Raw genomic sequence first — 16,950 nt, 5'->3', positions numbered from 1 at the left:
GGTTTAAATTGTCAGGTGTTTGTGTGTTTGTTTGTGTGTTTGTTTGTTTGTTTGTTTGTGTGTTTGTTTGTTTGTTTGTTTGTTTGTTTTTCAGCAAGTTCGGGGTCCATTTTTGATTTCGTTTTTGTTCGGCTGAGTTTGAGTAGTTTCTGTCTGTGTCTACCATTTTTTCTGCATCGATTTTTTTTTTTTTATTGAGCTTGACTTTGATCGTTCTCCCGCTCATATAAAACGTCTGTAGATAGAACAAATTCTGACTTTTTTATGTAGATTTTTTTCTGTTACGGTGTATGATTAACCGAGTATGTCTCTGCTCTCCAGGTGAAATACAGGGAAGGTAAGAAGGAGCTGAGCACCAACCTGTACTCACTGCTGCCTGAGACAGAGGAGATCAAGTTTGCTAAAGCAGTGACGGAGCTTCAGAGTGAGGTGGGCGGACGTCCGCAACGTGTAACAACATGTTGGTCCAATAGTTTCACTGCAGCTTGTTCTGTGTCATAAAATTGCTAAAAAAAAAAAAATCCCAATGATTCATCGTGTTGATGTTGTTACAACATCCTAATTTACTGTTCTCATTTTTTTCTGGACTCTTTTTCATCATCTGACTCTGCATGTTTGTGCGCTGCAGAATAAATACAAGCAGAAAGGCAGACAGGACATCGGCAGCAGTGTTTTCCATCAGATGCCGGAGACCAAAGAGATGGAGTTTGTTAAGCACATCTCAGAACTTCAGAGTGAGGTGAGCTGCAGCATGCACCAGATTTACTCATTTACACCTATTTAGGTCAAATTTGACAAAATATGCTTCAAAACTGTGGAGTGTTTAGAAACTAACAGCCCTGTATGTTTATGTCAAGTACTGTTCTGTTCATGGTATGTAAATTTACTGCTTCTCTCAGAAATATAGCAAATATATCTCTCAATGTGTTTTTTCCTCTGTGCGTCTGGCTTTTCTAGTCAAAATACAAGAAGGACAAAGAGGATCTGCCCAACACTTTGTACTCGCTGCTGCCTGAAACTCTGGAGACTCAGTTTGTTAAAGAGATGGCTGAGACACACAGCGAGGTGGGAGCTGTGTGTGTTCACAGTTTGATTGCACATTGAAAATTAAGCATGTATAAAAATAAATCAAATACAACTCTGTGAATGTGGGGAATAAAAAAGCTTTCTGTGTTTGCTGTTTTTGCTGGTAACATTTTACTAACGTCTGGCTTCATGAACTTACTGTAAAAAAATCATAAATATGGAGGTCTTTAATTTGGATTTTCTTTCTGTCAGCTTTTTCAGTTTTAGAATTGAGTGTCATCTGCAAACAGCTGTATATTCTGTGCTCCCCGTGCTCCAGGCCTGCATGCTGCATACTTCTGTTATAAAGCTGTCAGTGCAAGCTCCAAATCTATTCAAACACAGACAGAATCAGATGAAGTGTGAGGTGCAGGCGTGTGCTCAGTGTCACTGAGCAGTTATTAATCTCCTGTCTTGTTTTCATCACCCAGAATAAATACAAAGAGGCGGGTAAGAAGGAGATGGTGAAGTGTCTGTACTCTCTGCTGCCCGAGACCAAAGAAACTCAGCATGCCAAGGAGCAGAGCCAGCTGCACAGCGAGGTACATTTAAACATGCAGCCACTGCTCTCTGAACCTTCATGAGCATGTTGTGAGTCAGCAGCAGGTTTGCTTTACAGGCGGGATTGTTCCCGTTTGCTGTTTTTGAACAAGGCAGGGCCAAATATCACGACGCACTTCCTTTGAAGTACCGGTGTCTTGATACAGAAGTGCTGATGTTGTATTTATAACACACATTTAATCCTTTTGTGAATGTTTGTGCAGCTCTGGTTGGAGACTGTCTCTACCTTTCAGATTCTTATTACAAATGCAGAACAAGTTAACAGTGAGATTTACCTGCTTTTCAGATTTTCTGTGCATTACAGTATCATTGGCATGAAGGTTTTTTGCTATGATAACAGTGTTGTTTCTTATAAAAAGGATGTTTGTGTAGTAACAGAAAAAATCTATTTAAAGTTTTATGGTTGAACATTGAGTTTTCAGGCAGGAGGGAGCAGCACATGGGAACAACTGCTGTTCAGCAAACCAACAGGGCATTTCCATTTGTTTACCTGTACACATGTGCTGCTGCACTTTCTGATGTTTTTTAATCAGTCTGTAGCTCGGTGCAGTGTTTCCAGTTTAGAGATGAAAATCATTAAAATCAGCTTAACTGTGTAAGTCAGGCAGGCGTCATTACATTCTGTTAGACCTCAGCACGCACAACTGTTGTGATCATATTTTTTGAGCAGATTTATAATGCATCAGCCTCATAATAATAAATATTTCATTATGAAATCTCTAATTATGCAGAACTTTAAAATAAATGCTGGTGAGACAGCAAAGCAAAATGCTGCACTGCTTTTTTAAAAGACGTCCTGATGTGGTCGGCGTCTGTTGATGTGGTTCACGTGTTTGTGTCGCAGAAAGCTTACAGGGAGGAGAGCAAGAAAGAAGCTGGCTGTAGTCTCTATGCCCAGATGCCCCAAACCATCGAGACCGTGTTTGCCAAAGAGCTGAGCAAGACACAGAGCGATGTGAGTGTGACGCCGCCTTCACAGCATCAAGTCAGAGACACCAAATTGCTATTCGCGCTCAGTTTAACGAGCAAACGGAGCAAATTTCAGATATAAAAGCTGAGCTTTTGAAAGAGCAACAACAGAAAAATATTGAACTTCTCTGCATGTTTTTAAGCAGCAAAGCGATGAAACGTGAACATGGTTAGACAGATGTCACACCTCTGGAATTATAATCCACTCGGAGTTCACATTTCTAACTAAAGAGCAGATGGGAGGCATTTAAACAGCAACATCCCGCGGTCCTGTGTTACACACACACACAAATACACACACAGACACACACACAGACACGCTCATGGGAAGTGTTTTGTGAGTTGGTATCATTTTGTCTGTAGAAGCGTGAAAACAGGGAGCAGCTGTGTGGTGCTCCAGAGCCTGAGGACACAGACACTGACCTACTGTCCACCACACACACACACACACACACACACACACACACACACACACACACACACACACACACACACACACACACACACACACAGTAGTGGCAGATTGAAGCTGATAAACTGGGACAGGCACACACTTCTCACAGACTCACTGCTGGAAACTGACACCTGTGACAGATTTTACAAACTGTCCACGAGCTGGACGCTGCTGATGTTCATGAGCATGTGATGGTGAATCTGGAGAGAGAAAGGATGACTGTGTTTCACACCTTTCAACAGTTCCCAGAAGAGTGCTTTGGATGAGAGATGAAGGTGTTAGGACAAGATGGATAAGATGCTCGAGGAAGTATAAAAAGATAGTCAGGATTAAAAACAGAAGGAGGCAGCTGAGTGGTTAAAGGCCTGTCCATGTCCCAGCTGAGGTGTGTCAGGCTTGTCCTGGTGGGTGGAGGCCTCAGGGCAGATTCCGGACACTGGAAAAGTTGTGTCTCTGTAAGCTTGGGAACACCTCCCAGGACAACAGGGCATCTGTGCTTAGACTCCTGCCCCGTCACCAGTGTAGGTGGAGTTAAAGACTCAAAGAGCATCAACAGTTAAAAAGTAGGTTTTATTTCAGATATGAACAAACTGCAGCAGAGAAAGGTCTTCAGCAATCACTGAAAGCTGTGCAAAACTCAAATTCTCTTCAGGATGTGACTGATGTGATGCACAATCATGGTCTTAGTGAGAGCTCTGATGTAGCTGTCTAAAGACATTTGGCACAAAATGCATGACGCAGCCTGCTCTCCTGTCTTTGTCCCGGCTGTGTTTACAGCCTGTCTGCTCCAACTGATTTGCACATGCTCACAGACAGCTCCACCAGCAGGGTAGCAGGAAACTTGTAATTGCTCATGATTGTACAGAGACCTGCTTTTGCTATTTTCTACATTAAGCTGAGCAAAGACTTTAAATTGTTATGCAAACTGTTGCTGCATCTTGCACTTGAAATAGCTGTATGGAAATAGTCAGGGGAGGAAAATGTGTTCACTTTAGCTCAAAAGTGAAATTTTGATTGTCTAGAAGAGTTAAATCCACTCTGTGGTGTTTTTCATTTCTGGTAACCATGAGTGATGTTTTTTACAGGCGTGACACATCGTTGGCGTGGTGTCAGTGTGAGTGGAGCAGGTGACGGTCCGGTGCATTTACTACTACAGAGTGGGCGTCATGTGTTCCACCTCCTGGATGCTCTGCCCTGTCTGTTTGTTTTGTTTGTCTTTTCCCAGCATGTCAGCGTGTGTGAAGTGGACAGTTTTCAGCTATGTGCTACATGTGACCTGATTCTGCTCAAACTGTCTGAAGTGCTGGTGCAGAACACGAAATTCTCTGTTTATTGTACGGATGTTACACATGAGGGGAATTGTTTGGTGTCAATCAGCCCCGAGGGCAGAAAATCAAAGCTTTGGGTAATCTGGGACGCGGGCCTGATCCTCCTCTGGTTTCATGTCTGCTGACCGAGCAATGCGACGCTAACTGGAGCGCGAAACGTAGACCGCCTTTACATCAGCAGCCCAGACAATCCCAGTGTCTGTAAAACCCTGAAGGAACAAACCAGGACAATACCGTCCAGTATGCTGGTTCCAGTATCAGCTCTTTCCTATAAAACCAGTTTATTAACCTTCCTACTCAAAGGGTCCAGTTTGCGGCCAATAACAGAGCCAGATCAGTTTCTTCAGTCTGTTTGTTCTTCACGCTGCGCCACATGTGCCGCAATAAAAATAAAATGAAAAGGAGAAGCTAAAAAAATTCACCTCATTTAACAACAACAACATTACATTTTATTTTCAGGCACCAGTAAAGACACTCAAGGAGACCTTACAAGCAATTAAATAACAGTTTTATCCAAACTAGTTAAAACTCATACATCACTCATTAGTTTGTCCTTGTACTCCTGATATTATAGTACAAGTTTACAGATATGCAGCTGTTTTATGTTTATATGCAACATATCTAATGTTTGACAGTCTGCAGTAATTATTATTTTCTTCACAGATTCATAGACCTTAAGCATTTTTTTAAATGTAGGACTCTTATTTCTTTATAAAGAAATGACACATTAGCAATCAGTTGGTTTTTGAAACACGATTAAAGCAAAATCCAAACAGAAGGCGGCCGGTTTATTCTGCAGGCCTTTTAACTTCACTCAGTTTTTGTATTCATTTGTGCATCACGCTGTGAATTCCTCATTTTCACAGTTGGAAGTCAGCTCGTCTTATTTTTAGACAAATGAACGAGTGCGCTTTCAGACGCAATCCAGCACCAGGATGAATTAGTCATCTGATGTTTTCCTCCCTAAATTTATCAGGCTTCTGTTTCTCTGCGTCTCTCTTTTCAAATCCTCCACATCTCCTTTTCTTCACTTATTTAATCATTTTTTCTTCCTCAGTCCTTTTTGACTCTCTTCTGTCTCTCTGTAGAAGCTCTACAAGGAGAAATATAATCGGGAGAAGGGGAAGTCCAGCTACACCAACATGAAGACGCTTCCTGAGGTGGAGCACGCCATGGAGGTCAACAAGAAGCAGAGTGAAGTAAATATTTACCTGTCCGTCTGAATCAGTGATACAACAGCTGTTATGTAACGTTTGTTCGTATAACTGTGCCGACAGCAGCTCATCAGCAGAACTTAACAGTTTCTCTATTAAATTACAGTAAAACACAACAAGTAACAGTTATTTTGCAGTGCATCTGCCAAACCACTGTTCACATGTTTTACTGTACTCTGCTGCATAACATTGCGCTGTCTGTGATTGGTTAGGCAAGTCTGATACTGAAGCTCTGAGCCGACTGATTTTACTCGTGGCTTCACCATCACCATATTTGTGTGTTGAAACTGGATCTGACGACTGAGAGCACAACGTTTGATTAATGAGTTGTTAACCAGTGAATGTGTAACCTGGTCCATCCTTCTATCAACTCCGAGGAGAACTGTAATTAAAAATGGACATTGTGTTTTATTGAGCAATGGTGCAGCATCATTACATACAAATACAACAAGACAAATTCACAGCAGGTGATGGGAAAAGAGGCGAGTCAGCGTTTGCACAAGTCGATCAAAAATTTACTCGACTTCACGCTGCATCGCAAAAAACCTCAGCTGAGATTCTCCAAACACCGACAATCAGCTTATTAAAGCAAGGAAGGACAACGCTTGGAGAAAACGAATGAAATCTTTTTATTCTGAATTCTAAAACGATGCTGCCGTCAGTTTTAGAGGCAAATATTTGTGCTTTTCCAGAGCAAGTGTATGAAATCCCAAGAAGTCATCAGGAAAACGTTCTGTAAGGTACATCAAGGAAACAACAAACCTCTAACAAACTTCTAGATACTGGAAGTATCTTTGCAACCAGAGGAGGCGCCACCTGCTGGCCATTAGAAAGAATGCAGTCTATGCACAGTCTATGATATTAGACCATTAGCTGTTATTTCAGTCTTTCTACAACAGTGTCCTTTAACGGTTAATACTGTAAAATATTATTATATTCACCTGTTGAATGTGTAAAATAGATTGCATGAATAAATATGTTGGCAAGAGACATGATTTGTGGTACCAGAAGCTTTCTGTTTCCATTTATAGTCCACGATTATGTCAGAGCTAATAATAAACTGGAATAAAAGGTGGAGGAAAAAGAGTCAAAGCTACCAGAGACAAACAAAGATAGTTGTCATCAGAGTGCAAGTGGAAAAAGCCCCACTGAGATCTGAGACACACAAGGGAACACAGGAGCGACTGGGAAAGGACTTAATTATATGATTTTTGTGCTAAAAGTGAACACCGTAGGGAGCTGTGCATGTGATCATCATGCTAGCTAAGTGGCTTTACTCATAGTGTAGACCTTCTGTTTCCCGACAGCAGCTTTCAGTGAATTCAGCTGTTTTTTTCTGTTTTTATGACCAGTGTGTTTAACACCTGCGTTTTATTTATGTTTTTAATTTTGAACTTCACTGCCCTTTTGTTTATGTTGGTTTTATTAGAGTAACTCCTCCTTTTCTCCTTAACCTCCTCTGCTGGTCTCAGGTCAGCTACAGGAAAGGTAAAGAGGAGCTTCATCACTACAACACCATCCCAGACAGACCTGACATCGTGAACGCCACCAACGCAGCTAAACTGGCCAGCGATGTAAGCGTGTGTGTGTGTGTGTGTGTGTGTGTGTGTGTGTGTGTGTGTGTGTGTGTGTGTGTGTGTGTGTGTGTGTGTGTGTGTGTGTGAACATGTAACCACGTTCCATCCAACACTCATTTCCATGACAACGTTCCTGTTCAGCTGCTTCTCTCTGAGTGGAAATGCTGATTAATTATAGAAAATGTTCTGCGCTTAACACTGAACTGTCATTATGTGCGAGTGTTTTGTAGCTTTATGGGAAAGTGTGACGTGTGTGTGTTTGTATTTCTGTCTTTGTGAGGACTTGTTTTGGAAAGTGGGGACATTTTGACCCGGTCCTCTCTTTGGGACAGACCTTCAGGGGTCTCTTTGAGGGTTTGGACTTAGAAGTAGAAAGTATGTGTTCGGCTGTAATAACATCCACTTAGCGTTCTTTGTACTTTACAAACAGGAACTAGTAACAGCTAATTCAGTGCTAACAAATGTACACAGACAACGATGCACCAGGTTCACTAACAAGAGGGTTTGTGGAGAATACAGCAGACGTTGTACGATAATGTCAACATTTAAATAGAATTTTGACTTTATTCTCAAATTATCAATAATATATTATTTATATATTTATTTATTCATTAATTTATTCATTGTGTGGCCCTAATACACTGCAGCAGTTTTTAGTTTGTATTGAGGGGCTTTGTCTCTGATTGTTTTCAGTTGGGTTTACTTATTTTTTACCTGGTTTTGTTAGTATTAGATGCTGTTAATATATATTATGTGGATGATGCTGCCAAGGGCAAAATGTAAGGATTTTGGAACAGATATTACAGTTAAATCTCCTTACTCCCACTCAGACGTCTCAGTCTCAATAAATATCTGCTCCGGCGCCTCCTGATGCTTGTAAAGTTCACAGATTTATCAAATTACCTAAAAACTGAAAGTAAAATAACTACGTTTAACTAAAATGTCTTTTCACAGCTGTTTTAATCTTTTTGTATTTGTTTTATTTAGTCTTTCTTGTGTGTTTGTGACATCTACAGGTGACCTATAAGAGTAATACTAAGCAGCCCGTCTACAGTGACGAGTCTCTTCTGGCCAGAACCGACATCCAGCACGCCAAAGAGGTCTCAAAACTGGCCAGCCAGGTAACACATAGCCTTCCCAGCATGCACTAGTAGCCGCTTTGCAAGTGAGCACTATAATGTGTGGTTAAAAGACTTGGAAAAGATACACTTGCATTTAACAGCTGATGTCTCTGTTTATCGCTCTCCTGCAGGTGAAGTATAAGGAGAGCTTTGACAGACAGTTAAAGGGGCAGAAACCTCAATACAACCCGCTGGACTGTGTTTCCTTCAAACAAACGCAGGCTGCTGCTGCTCTGGCCAGTCAGGTGAGTGAACCGTGGTCACATGATCAGTCACACACAGGTTGAAGTTCAAATAAAGCATGTGATGATCGTTCATCAGGTTTTTTTCTGAATGTAGGTCAGCATAGTCTAACTGGGTGAGTATGAAAGTGCACCACAAAGGAAAGCTGTTAAAATGCCTGCATGTGTGTGCTGTGTAGTTTAGTGTGTCCATAGTTTTCTATAAAATTCTTTGTTTTTATTTTATGCCTAATGGGAAAGCAGTGCAGAGTGGGAACAATATTTTACTCTTTGACTTCTGTGGGCTTCATTATATTAAAGTTGGGTGTTGTTCAAGCATTATGCTTTAATGTAATCATTTTAGTTACTTTTTTAGTTACTGAGTATTTGAGTTTTTGTGAGTCTCATCTCTGATTTTTGCGGATGATGTGGTTCTGTTGGCTTCATCGGGTGAGGGCCTCCAGCTCGCACTGGAACGGTTCGCAGCCGAGTGTGAAGCAGCGGGAATGAGGATCAACACCTCCAAATCTGAGGCCATGGTTCTCAGCCGGAGAAGGGTGGAGTGCCCACTCCGGGTCGGGGACGAGTTTCTGCCCCAAGTGGAGGAGTTCAAGTATCTCGAGGTCTTGTTCGCGAGTGATGGGAGAAGGGAGCCGGAGATCGACAGACGGATTGGGGCTGCAGTAATGCAGACGCTGCACCGGTCCGTCGTGGTGAAGAGGGAGCTGAGTGTAAAAGCGAAGCTCTCAATTTACCGGTCGATCTACGTCCCTGCCCTCACCTATGGCCACGAGCTGTGGGTAGTGACCGAAAGAACGAGATCGCGGATACAAGCGGCAGAAATGAGCTTCCTCCGAAGGGTGGCTGGCCTCTCCCTTAGAGATAGGGTGAGAAGTTCGGCCATCCGGGAGGGGCTCAGAGTAGAGCAGCTGCTGCTCCACATCGAAAGGAGCCAGCTGAGGTGGTTCGGGCATCTGACAAGGATGCCCCCTGGGCGCCTCCTGGGTGAGGTGTTCCAGGCATGTCCCACCGGGAGGAGGCCCCGGGGCAGACCCAGGACACGCTGGAGAGATTATATCTCCCGGCTGGCCTGGGAACGCCTTGGTGTTCCCCCGGATAAGCTGGAGGAGGTGGCTGGGGAGAGGGAGGTCTGGGCCTCTTTGCTTAGGCTGCTGCCCCCGCGACCCGGCCTCGGATAAAGCGGATGAAGATGGATGGATGACTCATTCTTTTTTTATATTTTACAGAATAATCTGATTTTTTCCCGTAGATCACCTGGAGACATTTTTTTTCTTTTAGTCACTGAGATAATCAAGTCGAAGAGGGAAAAAGCTGTGTGTGTGTCGTTCTCTTTCAAACACACACTCACGAAAAATTCAGTCTGTTGTGTGGGCGTAACCATGGCAACCTTTCTAAGGCAAATGGAGAGGGATTGTGGGATGAAAGCTGGAGAAGTTGAAGAGGTTACACACACACATGCTGGTCTATCTGCAGTTGTGAGGACATTTATTGATATAAGCATTCCTCTTTCTCTCGCTCTGAACACCATCATCACTATTAAATATTAAACAAATCTAAGCCAAATATGAGCCCAGCTCTAACATGAAACCTAAAACTACATCTGAACCTCGGGCAGCCCCCTGGAGTTCAGATGTCTTTACAAAGTCACCATAAATTTCACTCCAAACAAACAAAAAGAGAAAATAAGAGCTGAACAGTGAAAAGAAGCACCATACAAGCACAAATAGACAAACACACAGAGGCAGCCGTTTTCGTCCACTCACTGCCCACACAGCTGCAGGAAAGAGCCTCCCCACTTCACCGCATTACATAACAGCTTGTTGTGTTGAACGCTGCCCGGCGTTCAGGAGTGCTGCACGTTCACACAGTGCTGCATTTTTAGAAAAGCCTCTCTTTGAGACTCAGCATCATGATACATAGGCGGATCTCTGAATGCAGGTTTTTAGTAGAAGAGCTTGTTGAAAAGGGGGCTGAAACTGGAACCGATTTTGGCAACACAACTGAAGAAAACATCAAAGTAAAGTGTTATATGTGGAACTCAAAGGGAAATTTCTGTTTTTTTAATACTTCTCACACTTTGCTGTTTCTGCAGACGGTAGAAAATGTGGCTCGTGTGATGTTCTGACCCTGAGATTGGGTTTGCTGTTTGAACAGCATGATGATGAACTGAAGCCAGAACATCTTTACTTGGCAGAGAAAGAAGAGAGCTTTACAATGACTGACCCTGATGGACATTAATGTCTGTAAAATGTCTGCTCATCTTTAACCTTTAACCAGGAAACATAATCACTACACGTCACTCTGAATCACTGTGATGCTGGATCCGTTTTGGATACCAAAGGCCCCAGTAGTTCTCGAGCACAATGGCACAGTGATTTTTTTTAACCCTCTCAGGCTCAAATGAAACTTTTTGTTGCTAATGCACAACCAAGTCCTGCAGTGGTGCTTCTGAGAAAAAAAACTCAGAAAATATGTATGTGGGGTAATCAGGTTGTTAGTTTTTAACTGCTGCAAATCGGCAACGCCTGCCTTGAGAGGGTTAAACATATGCAAACATGGAAACATGGTATATAAGGTGGAACCAGAGTTTGTACTCACCTAACAAACCACCTCGGCCACCTTGTTCAGCACAGCCTGAGGCACCTTTCTGTCTTCTTTGGATATTTCTGAATTTTGTTCCCTCGCTACTTCAATAATGTGGAGTTTCAAAGGTCAGTGTTTAAAAAAAAAATCTGAAAATGGTCAGATACAAAGACTGAAAATGAGTGAAAAAAACCTGTTTTGAACATTTGGAGAGCTCATTACAAGAAAGTCTGGCTCCTCAAAGAAAAAAAACGAGGTGTGGATTGAGACCTTTACACAATAAAACATCTTTGGGAACGTTTTTTATCCCACCTTCTGCAGATTTATGACTAATAACAGTCCCCTTACTCTTATTTTGATAGTTGAGCTACAGCTAACCAGCTGTAAACGAGGCCTGGCCTTTCATGTCGTGCTTCTTTACTATGGTCTGCAGAGTCACTGTGATGGTGGACCTCCGGATGATTAATCTGCTTCTCCAGAAAGAACCTCGTCCATGTTTAGACTTAAACATTTCTATAGCGCGAGGTTCAGTTAGCTTTGTGAAAAAAGTAGCTGGTAGAAATACCCTCAAAAGAGCTACTTCTTACTTTCTTTGAGATTTGTATTTGACATTTCAGAGCACTTTGTCAGTTGTACTTGAGTAAAGACGTTGCATCTGTACTTCAACTTTTACTAGAGTGTTTTTTAACACAAGTATCTGCACTTCTTAAGTACAGAATGTCTGTACTTCTGCCACCTCTGGCAGAGCATCACTTAAAGCTGCACAGATAAGTGAGTAAAACCAGAGTGAACGGGAACAAATAAATCTCTTTGTTTTGTGATTGCCAACCTCGCCATTCCTTAAAGGAATCACATGTGCCCTGAAATCATTTTAAAACCCCTGGAAAACCTTGAGTGCTGATATGCATTTTTCCTGTCTTCCAGGTGAAATATAAAACCAACCAGAACCAGAAACCAGACGGTTCTTCCGACCTCCCGAACCTCCTGCAGCTGGAGCACGCCCTGCACGCCACCAAGCTTCAGAGCAATGTAAGCCACATGCTGTTAGACAATAATTCAATATGTTAGACTGTCAGAGAAAAACTAGCTGTTTCATAGAATAATAACAAAGATTATTATTTTTATTAAAGTGCTACGATGCAGCCTTCAAAATAAAAGTCTCTGCAAAGCCCATGCGGATGTTGCAGGAGTTAATAAAGAGTTTAACATCTGCTACCGACACACAATTACAATAACAGTCCTGCATTGTGCTCGTGTGTCTTTATTTATTTTATTTTAGTTCGTTGAGTGAGGACGTTGTTGGACTGGACTCGGGCTTATTCAGCCAGCCTTCTGCTTGTTGAATAAGCCTGTGCTTATATAAATAGTCATCTTGTATAATAGTGTGTGTTTGTGTATATGTGATCAGGTAGAGTATAAGAAGAAGTACGAGCAGACGAAGGCTCATTACCACACAGCTCTGCACACGGCTGAACAGCTCCACCACAAGGAGAACGCAGTGCTGCACAGCCAGGTACACACACACACACACACACACACACACACTCACACACACACACACACACACACACACACACACACACACACACACACACACACACTCACACACACACACACACACAAGCAAAAGCTTTCATTGTCTGATAATTTCTAAACTTTACATTGTGTAAGTGCGTCTGATGGGTTTGTGTGCTTTGTTGTCTTCAGGTCAAGTACAGAGAGGAGTATGAGAAGAACAAAGGTCGCTCCCTGATGGAGTTCGGAGACACTCAGACCTACAAGGTGTCCAAGGAAGCACAGAAGATGCAAAGCGAGGTGAAACGTCTCTGCAGCTCTGACAGAAACAGACTTTATGTGTTTCTTTAGCTTTACACTCCAGTCAGAAGTTTCACTCTGAGCTTTGGATCCAGCAGATGAAGACTTCAGGTTTGGCGTGTTGTGCGTCTTTGGTTGTAACTTTTAAACTTTTTATGTGACATGTAGCAAATAATCCAAACAATATTTTGGCCTGCAGACTGGAGTGAATGAGTTTGGAGAAATTAAAGTGTTTTTATTTGCACAGAACACAGCGAGCATATATCTTCACTGCCTATTATAGAACTTTGAACACTGATTTCACAGCTGAGAAAATCTAAACCTAAAATAAATCATAACTCATATAATAATACGACTCCAGAAGGGGCTTAAATCAAGGAAAGCTATCATATTGTTTAAAACAGAGTTTAAAGTGTATGAGTGTCGTACAGAGAGAGTTCACAGCACAGCCACAGGTTATTAACGCTCTGCTCGCATCATGAACGATGCTGCAGCGTGGTGTCACTTCTTTTTCTGTCAATCGTTAACAACATGAAAACAAATCTGTTGTATTTTAGAGAAGCTGAGATCAGTGTGTGCCACCTGCTGTGGATCTGTGCCCCACAGTTTGACCAGTTAGACTCCAAATCAGCCGCTGAAGGAAACACCAGTGAAGCTCGGGCACGATGAAGCGATCGTACTTTTGTGGGGGTTTACAATTATTGGTTGTACAAGTATGAGGGTTATCGTGCACCTGTGCCTTAAAAAGCTACAAATATTAATGCTGATCACGTCTATCTGTGTGTCGTTGTTCTCTCACTGTGCTGTGTGTCTCTTACAGAAGGAATATCGGAAGGACTATGAGGAGCAGATGAAGGGCAAAGCCTTGGTGGACATCGACCAGACGCCTGGATACCTGACAGCGCGCCATGCTAGCAGCCTGCTGAGCGAGGTGACGTAGCCTCAGAGGGATGAACTATTTAAAGCCACGTTAGAGGTTTGATCAAGCTGTGCTCAAACCTGGAAGAGCAGATAATCCACTGATTTCCAACATCTTTTGGCTTGTGAAGCACTTGTGTTGTGGATTTTGGTGATTGTTCCTTTTTCTGGTTTTTTCTTTTCATGTCTTTTATTATCTGAACGATTGAAAGACAAAATCAGTGAACCCACATATATTTGTTTTAAAGAGTTTTAATAAGAGGAGGAGCTAAATGTATAGAGTATTTTGCTTATTTAAACAATATATGGCAGATTCTAAGGAGAGAAGCAAAGAAATCAACACATTTTTAATCTATTTATGTGAAATGAAGCACTTCACAAAGAAAAAGAACAAACATTTGGCTTTAATCAATCAAGCATTACTTTTAAAAAAAATCATTTACGTTTTCATTTTTAGTTTCCCTGTTTTTGCTCTTTTTTTTTCGCCCTTTCCTTGCAGAAAGAGTACAAGAGGGACCTGGAGCAGGAGGTGAAGGGGCGGGGCTTATCTGGTGTTGGTCTTGAAGAGACACCTGAGCTGCTGAGGGTCAGAAAAGCCAATCAGATACTGAACCAGGTAAACTAAAAACACACAGATTTCTGAAAGGTGTAAGTGGCCTGATCTGAACTGGAGTTCCAACTGTGGTGTTCACAGAAGGAGTACCGCAAAGATCTGGAGAGGGAGATTGTGGGGAAAGGCATGGAGCTGAGTGCTGATGTGCTGGAGATGCAAAGAGCCAAGAGAGCCTCACAGATCCAGAGCCAGGTTTGTGTCACCGGATTAAAGTAAATGGAAGTTCTTTCTCGGACATCTTATTCTTATAAAACATGCAGCCTGCGAACATTGAGCTGATGGTTTCTGTCTGCCTGATGCAGAAGTCGTACAAGCAGACGGAGCAGCTCAGAGAACACTCATACGGGTCGGTTACAGACACTCCTGAGCTGCTGCACGCCTCCTACCTCAAAGACGTCTACAGCCAGGTCTGTGTGTTAAAACAAGATGCTTTAAGTGAAACGACAAGTTCATCCCTCCAATCTAACCCCCCCACCTCCCCCGCCCCCCCTCTCTGTAGAAGAAGTATAAAGACGAGGCGGAGCGACTGAAGGGACGCTACAGTCTGGTTTCTGAGACCCCCGAGATGGAGAGGGTCAAAGCCAACCAGAGACACATCAGCTCTGTGAGTGCTCGGTGTCCCCACCATCTGTTCACTGTATTCCTGTTAATTATGATCGGCTAAAAGCTTTGAAGTTTTAGTTCCTGTGATTTTTATGTAACTTCAGGACAATGAAACAGTGTAGTAAATGCACAAGATTGTTGTCATTTTTAATCTACTTTTTATTATTTTTATTGTTGTTCATAATAACGTTTTCTTCTCATTTTAGTAATGATGACTTGGTGAGCACATGTTATTCTCTAAAAATGAAATTCATGAGTCATAAGCACAAATGTTTAGATCCGAGACTGCAGGCTTTGGGCACGTACACAGTAAAGTCTGTTCTTCGGTATTTTTCTATAAAAATCTTACACTACTGCCACAAACACCAAGAACAAAGTGTGCAAACGTAGGAACAGACATTGCATTTTCAGTCTACATTGACTGTATTGCTGCTATTTCAGAGATAAAACAATTCTTCGTTTTCAGGACTGGGATGAAGTTTATTAGCAAAGTTTTGCAGGGTCATTGTAGTCAGCAGTCACAGGCGGTGATATGTCTAAAAGGTTATACGACATAACTCTAAAGTGTTATTTGCACACTTGTTACAGCAGCGTTTTCTTTCCTTTTAGCTGCGATACTGCTGGGACTCAAAGATGATGAGAAACCTGACGTCATCGGTCACAGAGACGCCAGAGATCGTCCTCGCCAGAGAGAACGCCAAGAAGATCAGTGACGTACGTTTACGGTTGGAATCAACAAACTTGTTTACTTGCTTCAGAAAAACAGTTTGCTTTTTTTATATGAGTGAATGTTAAGCTCAGAGAATCAATCTTCAGAACACTGAAGTAAAGTGTGTTTTTGAGTGGGAGTGGAGTTTAAGTAACCGCCACCAACAAGCAGCCTTTATAGCAGCAGATGACTCACCTCCAGCTCTGTTCAGGTCCGGTACAGGGAGGAGGTGGGTTGTGGCACCGCAGTCATGGACACACCTGAGATGGAGCGAGTCCGACGTAACCAGGAGAACATCAGCTCAGTGAGTACGCAGACAGCGGCCTCACAAAGTGAGCAGGGCAGCAGTCAGCGAGTCGTGAGGTTCGTTTGCACGGTCATGATGTGGGGATGAGGAGTGTGAGGACCGAGTGTGGCTCTGGAGCAGGAAGTCAGAGTGTGAGCGAGTCAGCTAATAGAACAGAACAATCATACATTCAGAGAGTGTCTCAAACACACTAACTACATGTTGGAGTCAGTGCTGGCTGACTGACAGCTTGTCCACTGCTTGAGTTAAATAAGCAGCTAATAACAGTAATAGTTTAGCACCACCTGATCTGGCTAACCTGATGACACCTGACCTGACATTTCTGATTTTGCCACCAGGTCAAATACAAGCAGAGTGCAGTGAAGGCCACCAGCGTTGGAGTGACTCCAGAGCTGGAGAGAGTCAAGCAAAACCAGGAGAACATCAGCTCGGCAAGACACACACACACGCACACGCACGCGCACACAGACACACACACACACACACACACACACACTCCTCGTGCCTATGGTACGACAACTTTTCTCGTGCCTATGGTACACCGCTCAGAAACACTTTGCCACACACACACACACACGCACACACACACACACGCACGCACGCACACACACGCACACACACACACGCACGCACAAACCAAAACAAACCCTCAGTCAGTTCCTCCAAAGTGTAGATTATCTGAAGCGTCCTGGTTGTAGTGGGAAGGAGGCAGACGGTGTGTTAGTGATCGATCTGAATCACACAAACGTTTTATTTGCCACCACCACACTCAAATTGTCTCTTCAACTGCTCGCTGAGGTCAGAGGTTTTTGATAGGACGCACTTCAATCAGAGGACAGCTGATGAATGAAAGAAGAGCAGAAGTGATGAC

General features: G+C 42.8%; 1 protein-coding gene across 4 annotated transcripts in view; it reads left to right on the top strand.

The window, feature by feature from the left end:
• LOC101487744 (uncharacterized) overlaps positions 1 to 16,950 on the top strand; it is a 74,788-nt gene that overhangs the window by 50,459 nt on the left and 7,379 nt on the right. For all 4 annotated transcript variants that reach the window (XM_014413951.4, XM_014413952.4, XM_014413953.4 and 1 more), the window contains 20 exons: positions 322 to 429; positions 629 to 739; positions 958 to 1,065; positions 1,497 to 1,607; positions 2,471 to 2,581; positions 5,466 to 5,576; positions 7,064 to 7,165; positions 8,185 to 8,289; positions 8,421 to 8,534; positions 12,039 to 12,143; positions 12,523 to 12,627; positions 12,822 to 12,929; positions 13,750 to 13,860; positions 14,347 to 14,463; positions 14,542 to 14,652; positions 14,763 to 14,867; positions 14,960 to 15,064; positions 15,673 to 15,777; positions 15,984 to 16,076; positions 16,418 to 16,510. In XM_014413951.4, the coding sequence (XP_014269437.3) occupies positions 322 to 429; positions 629 to 739; positions 958 to 1,065; positions 1,497 to 1,607; positions 2,471 to 2,581; positions 5,466 to 5,576; positions 7,064 to 7,165; positions 8,185 to 8,289; positions 8,421 to 8,534; positions 12,039 to 12,143; positions 12,523 to 12,627; positions 12,822 to 12,929; positions 13,750 to 13,860; positions 14,347 to 14,463; positions 14,542 to 14,652; positions 14,763 to 14,867; positions 14,960 to 15,064; positions 15,673 to 15,777; positions 15,984 to 16,076; positions 16,418 to 16,510 (2,139 nt within the window). The remainder of the gene's footprint in view (positions 1 to 321; positions 430 to 628; positions 740 to 957; positions 1,066 to 1,496; positions 1,608 to 2,470; positions 2,582 to 5,465; positions 5,577 to 7,063; positions 7,166 to 8,184; positions 8,290 to 8,420; positions 8,535 to 12,038; positions 12,144 to 12,522; positions 12,628 to 12,821; positions 12,930 to 13,749; positions 13,861 to 14,346; positions 14,464 to 14,541; positions 14,653 to 14,762; positions 14,868 to 14,959; positions 15,065 to 15,672; positions 15,778 to 15,983; positions 16,077 to 16,417; positions 16,511 to 16,950) is intronic.

This window comes from Maylandia zebra, linkage group LG9 (assembly GCF_041146795.1).
Source record: "Maylandia zebra isolate NMK-2024a linkage group LG9, Mzebra_GT3a, whole genome shotgun sequence".
Lineage (NCBI taxonomy): Eukaryota > Metazoa > Chordata > Actinopteri > Cichliformes > Cichlidae > Maylandia > Maylandia zebra.
This window is presented reverse-complemented; position numbering and strand designations above follow the sequence as displayed.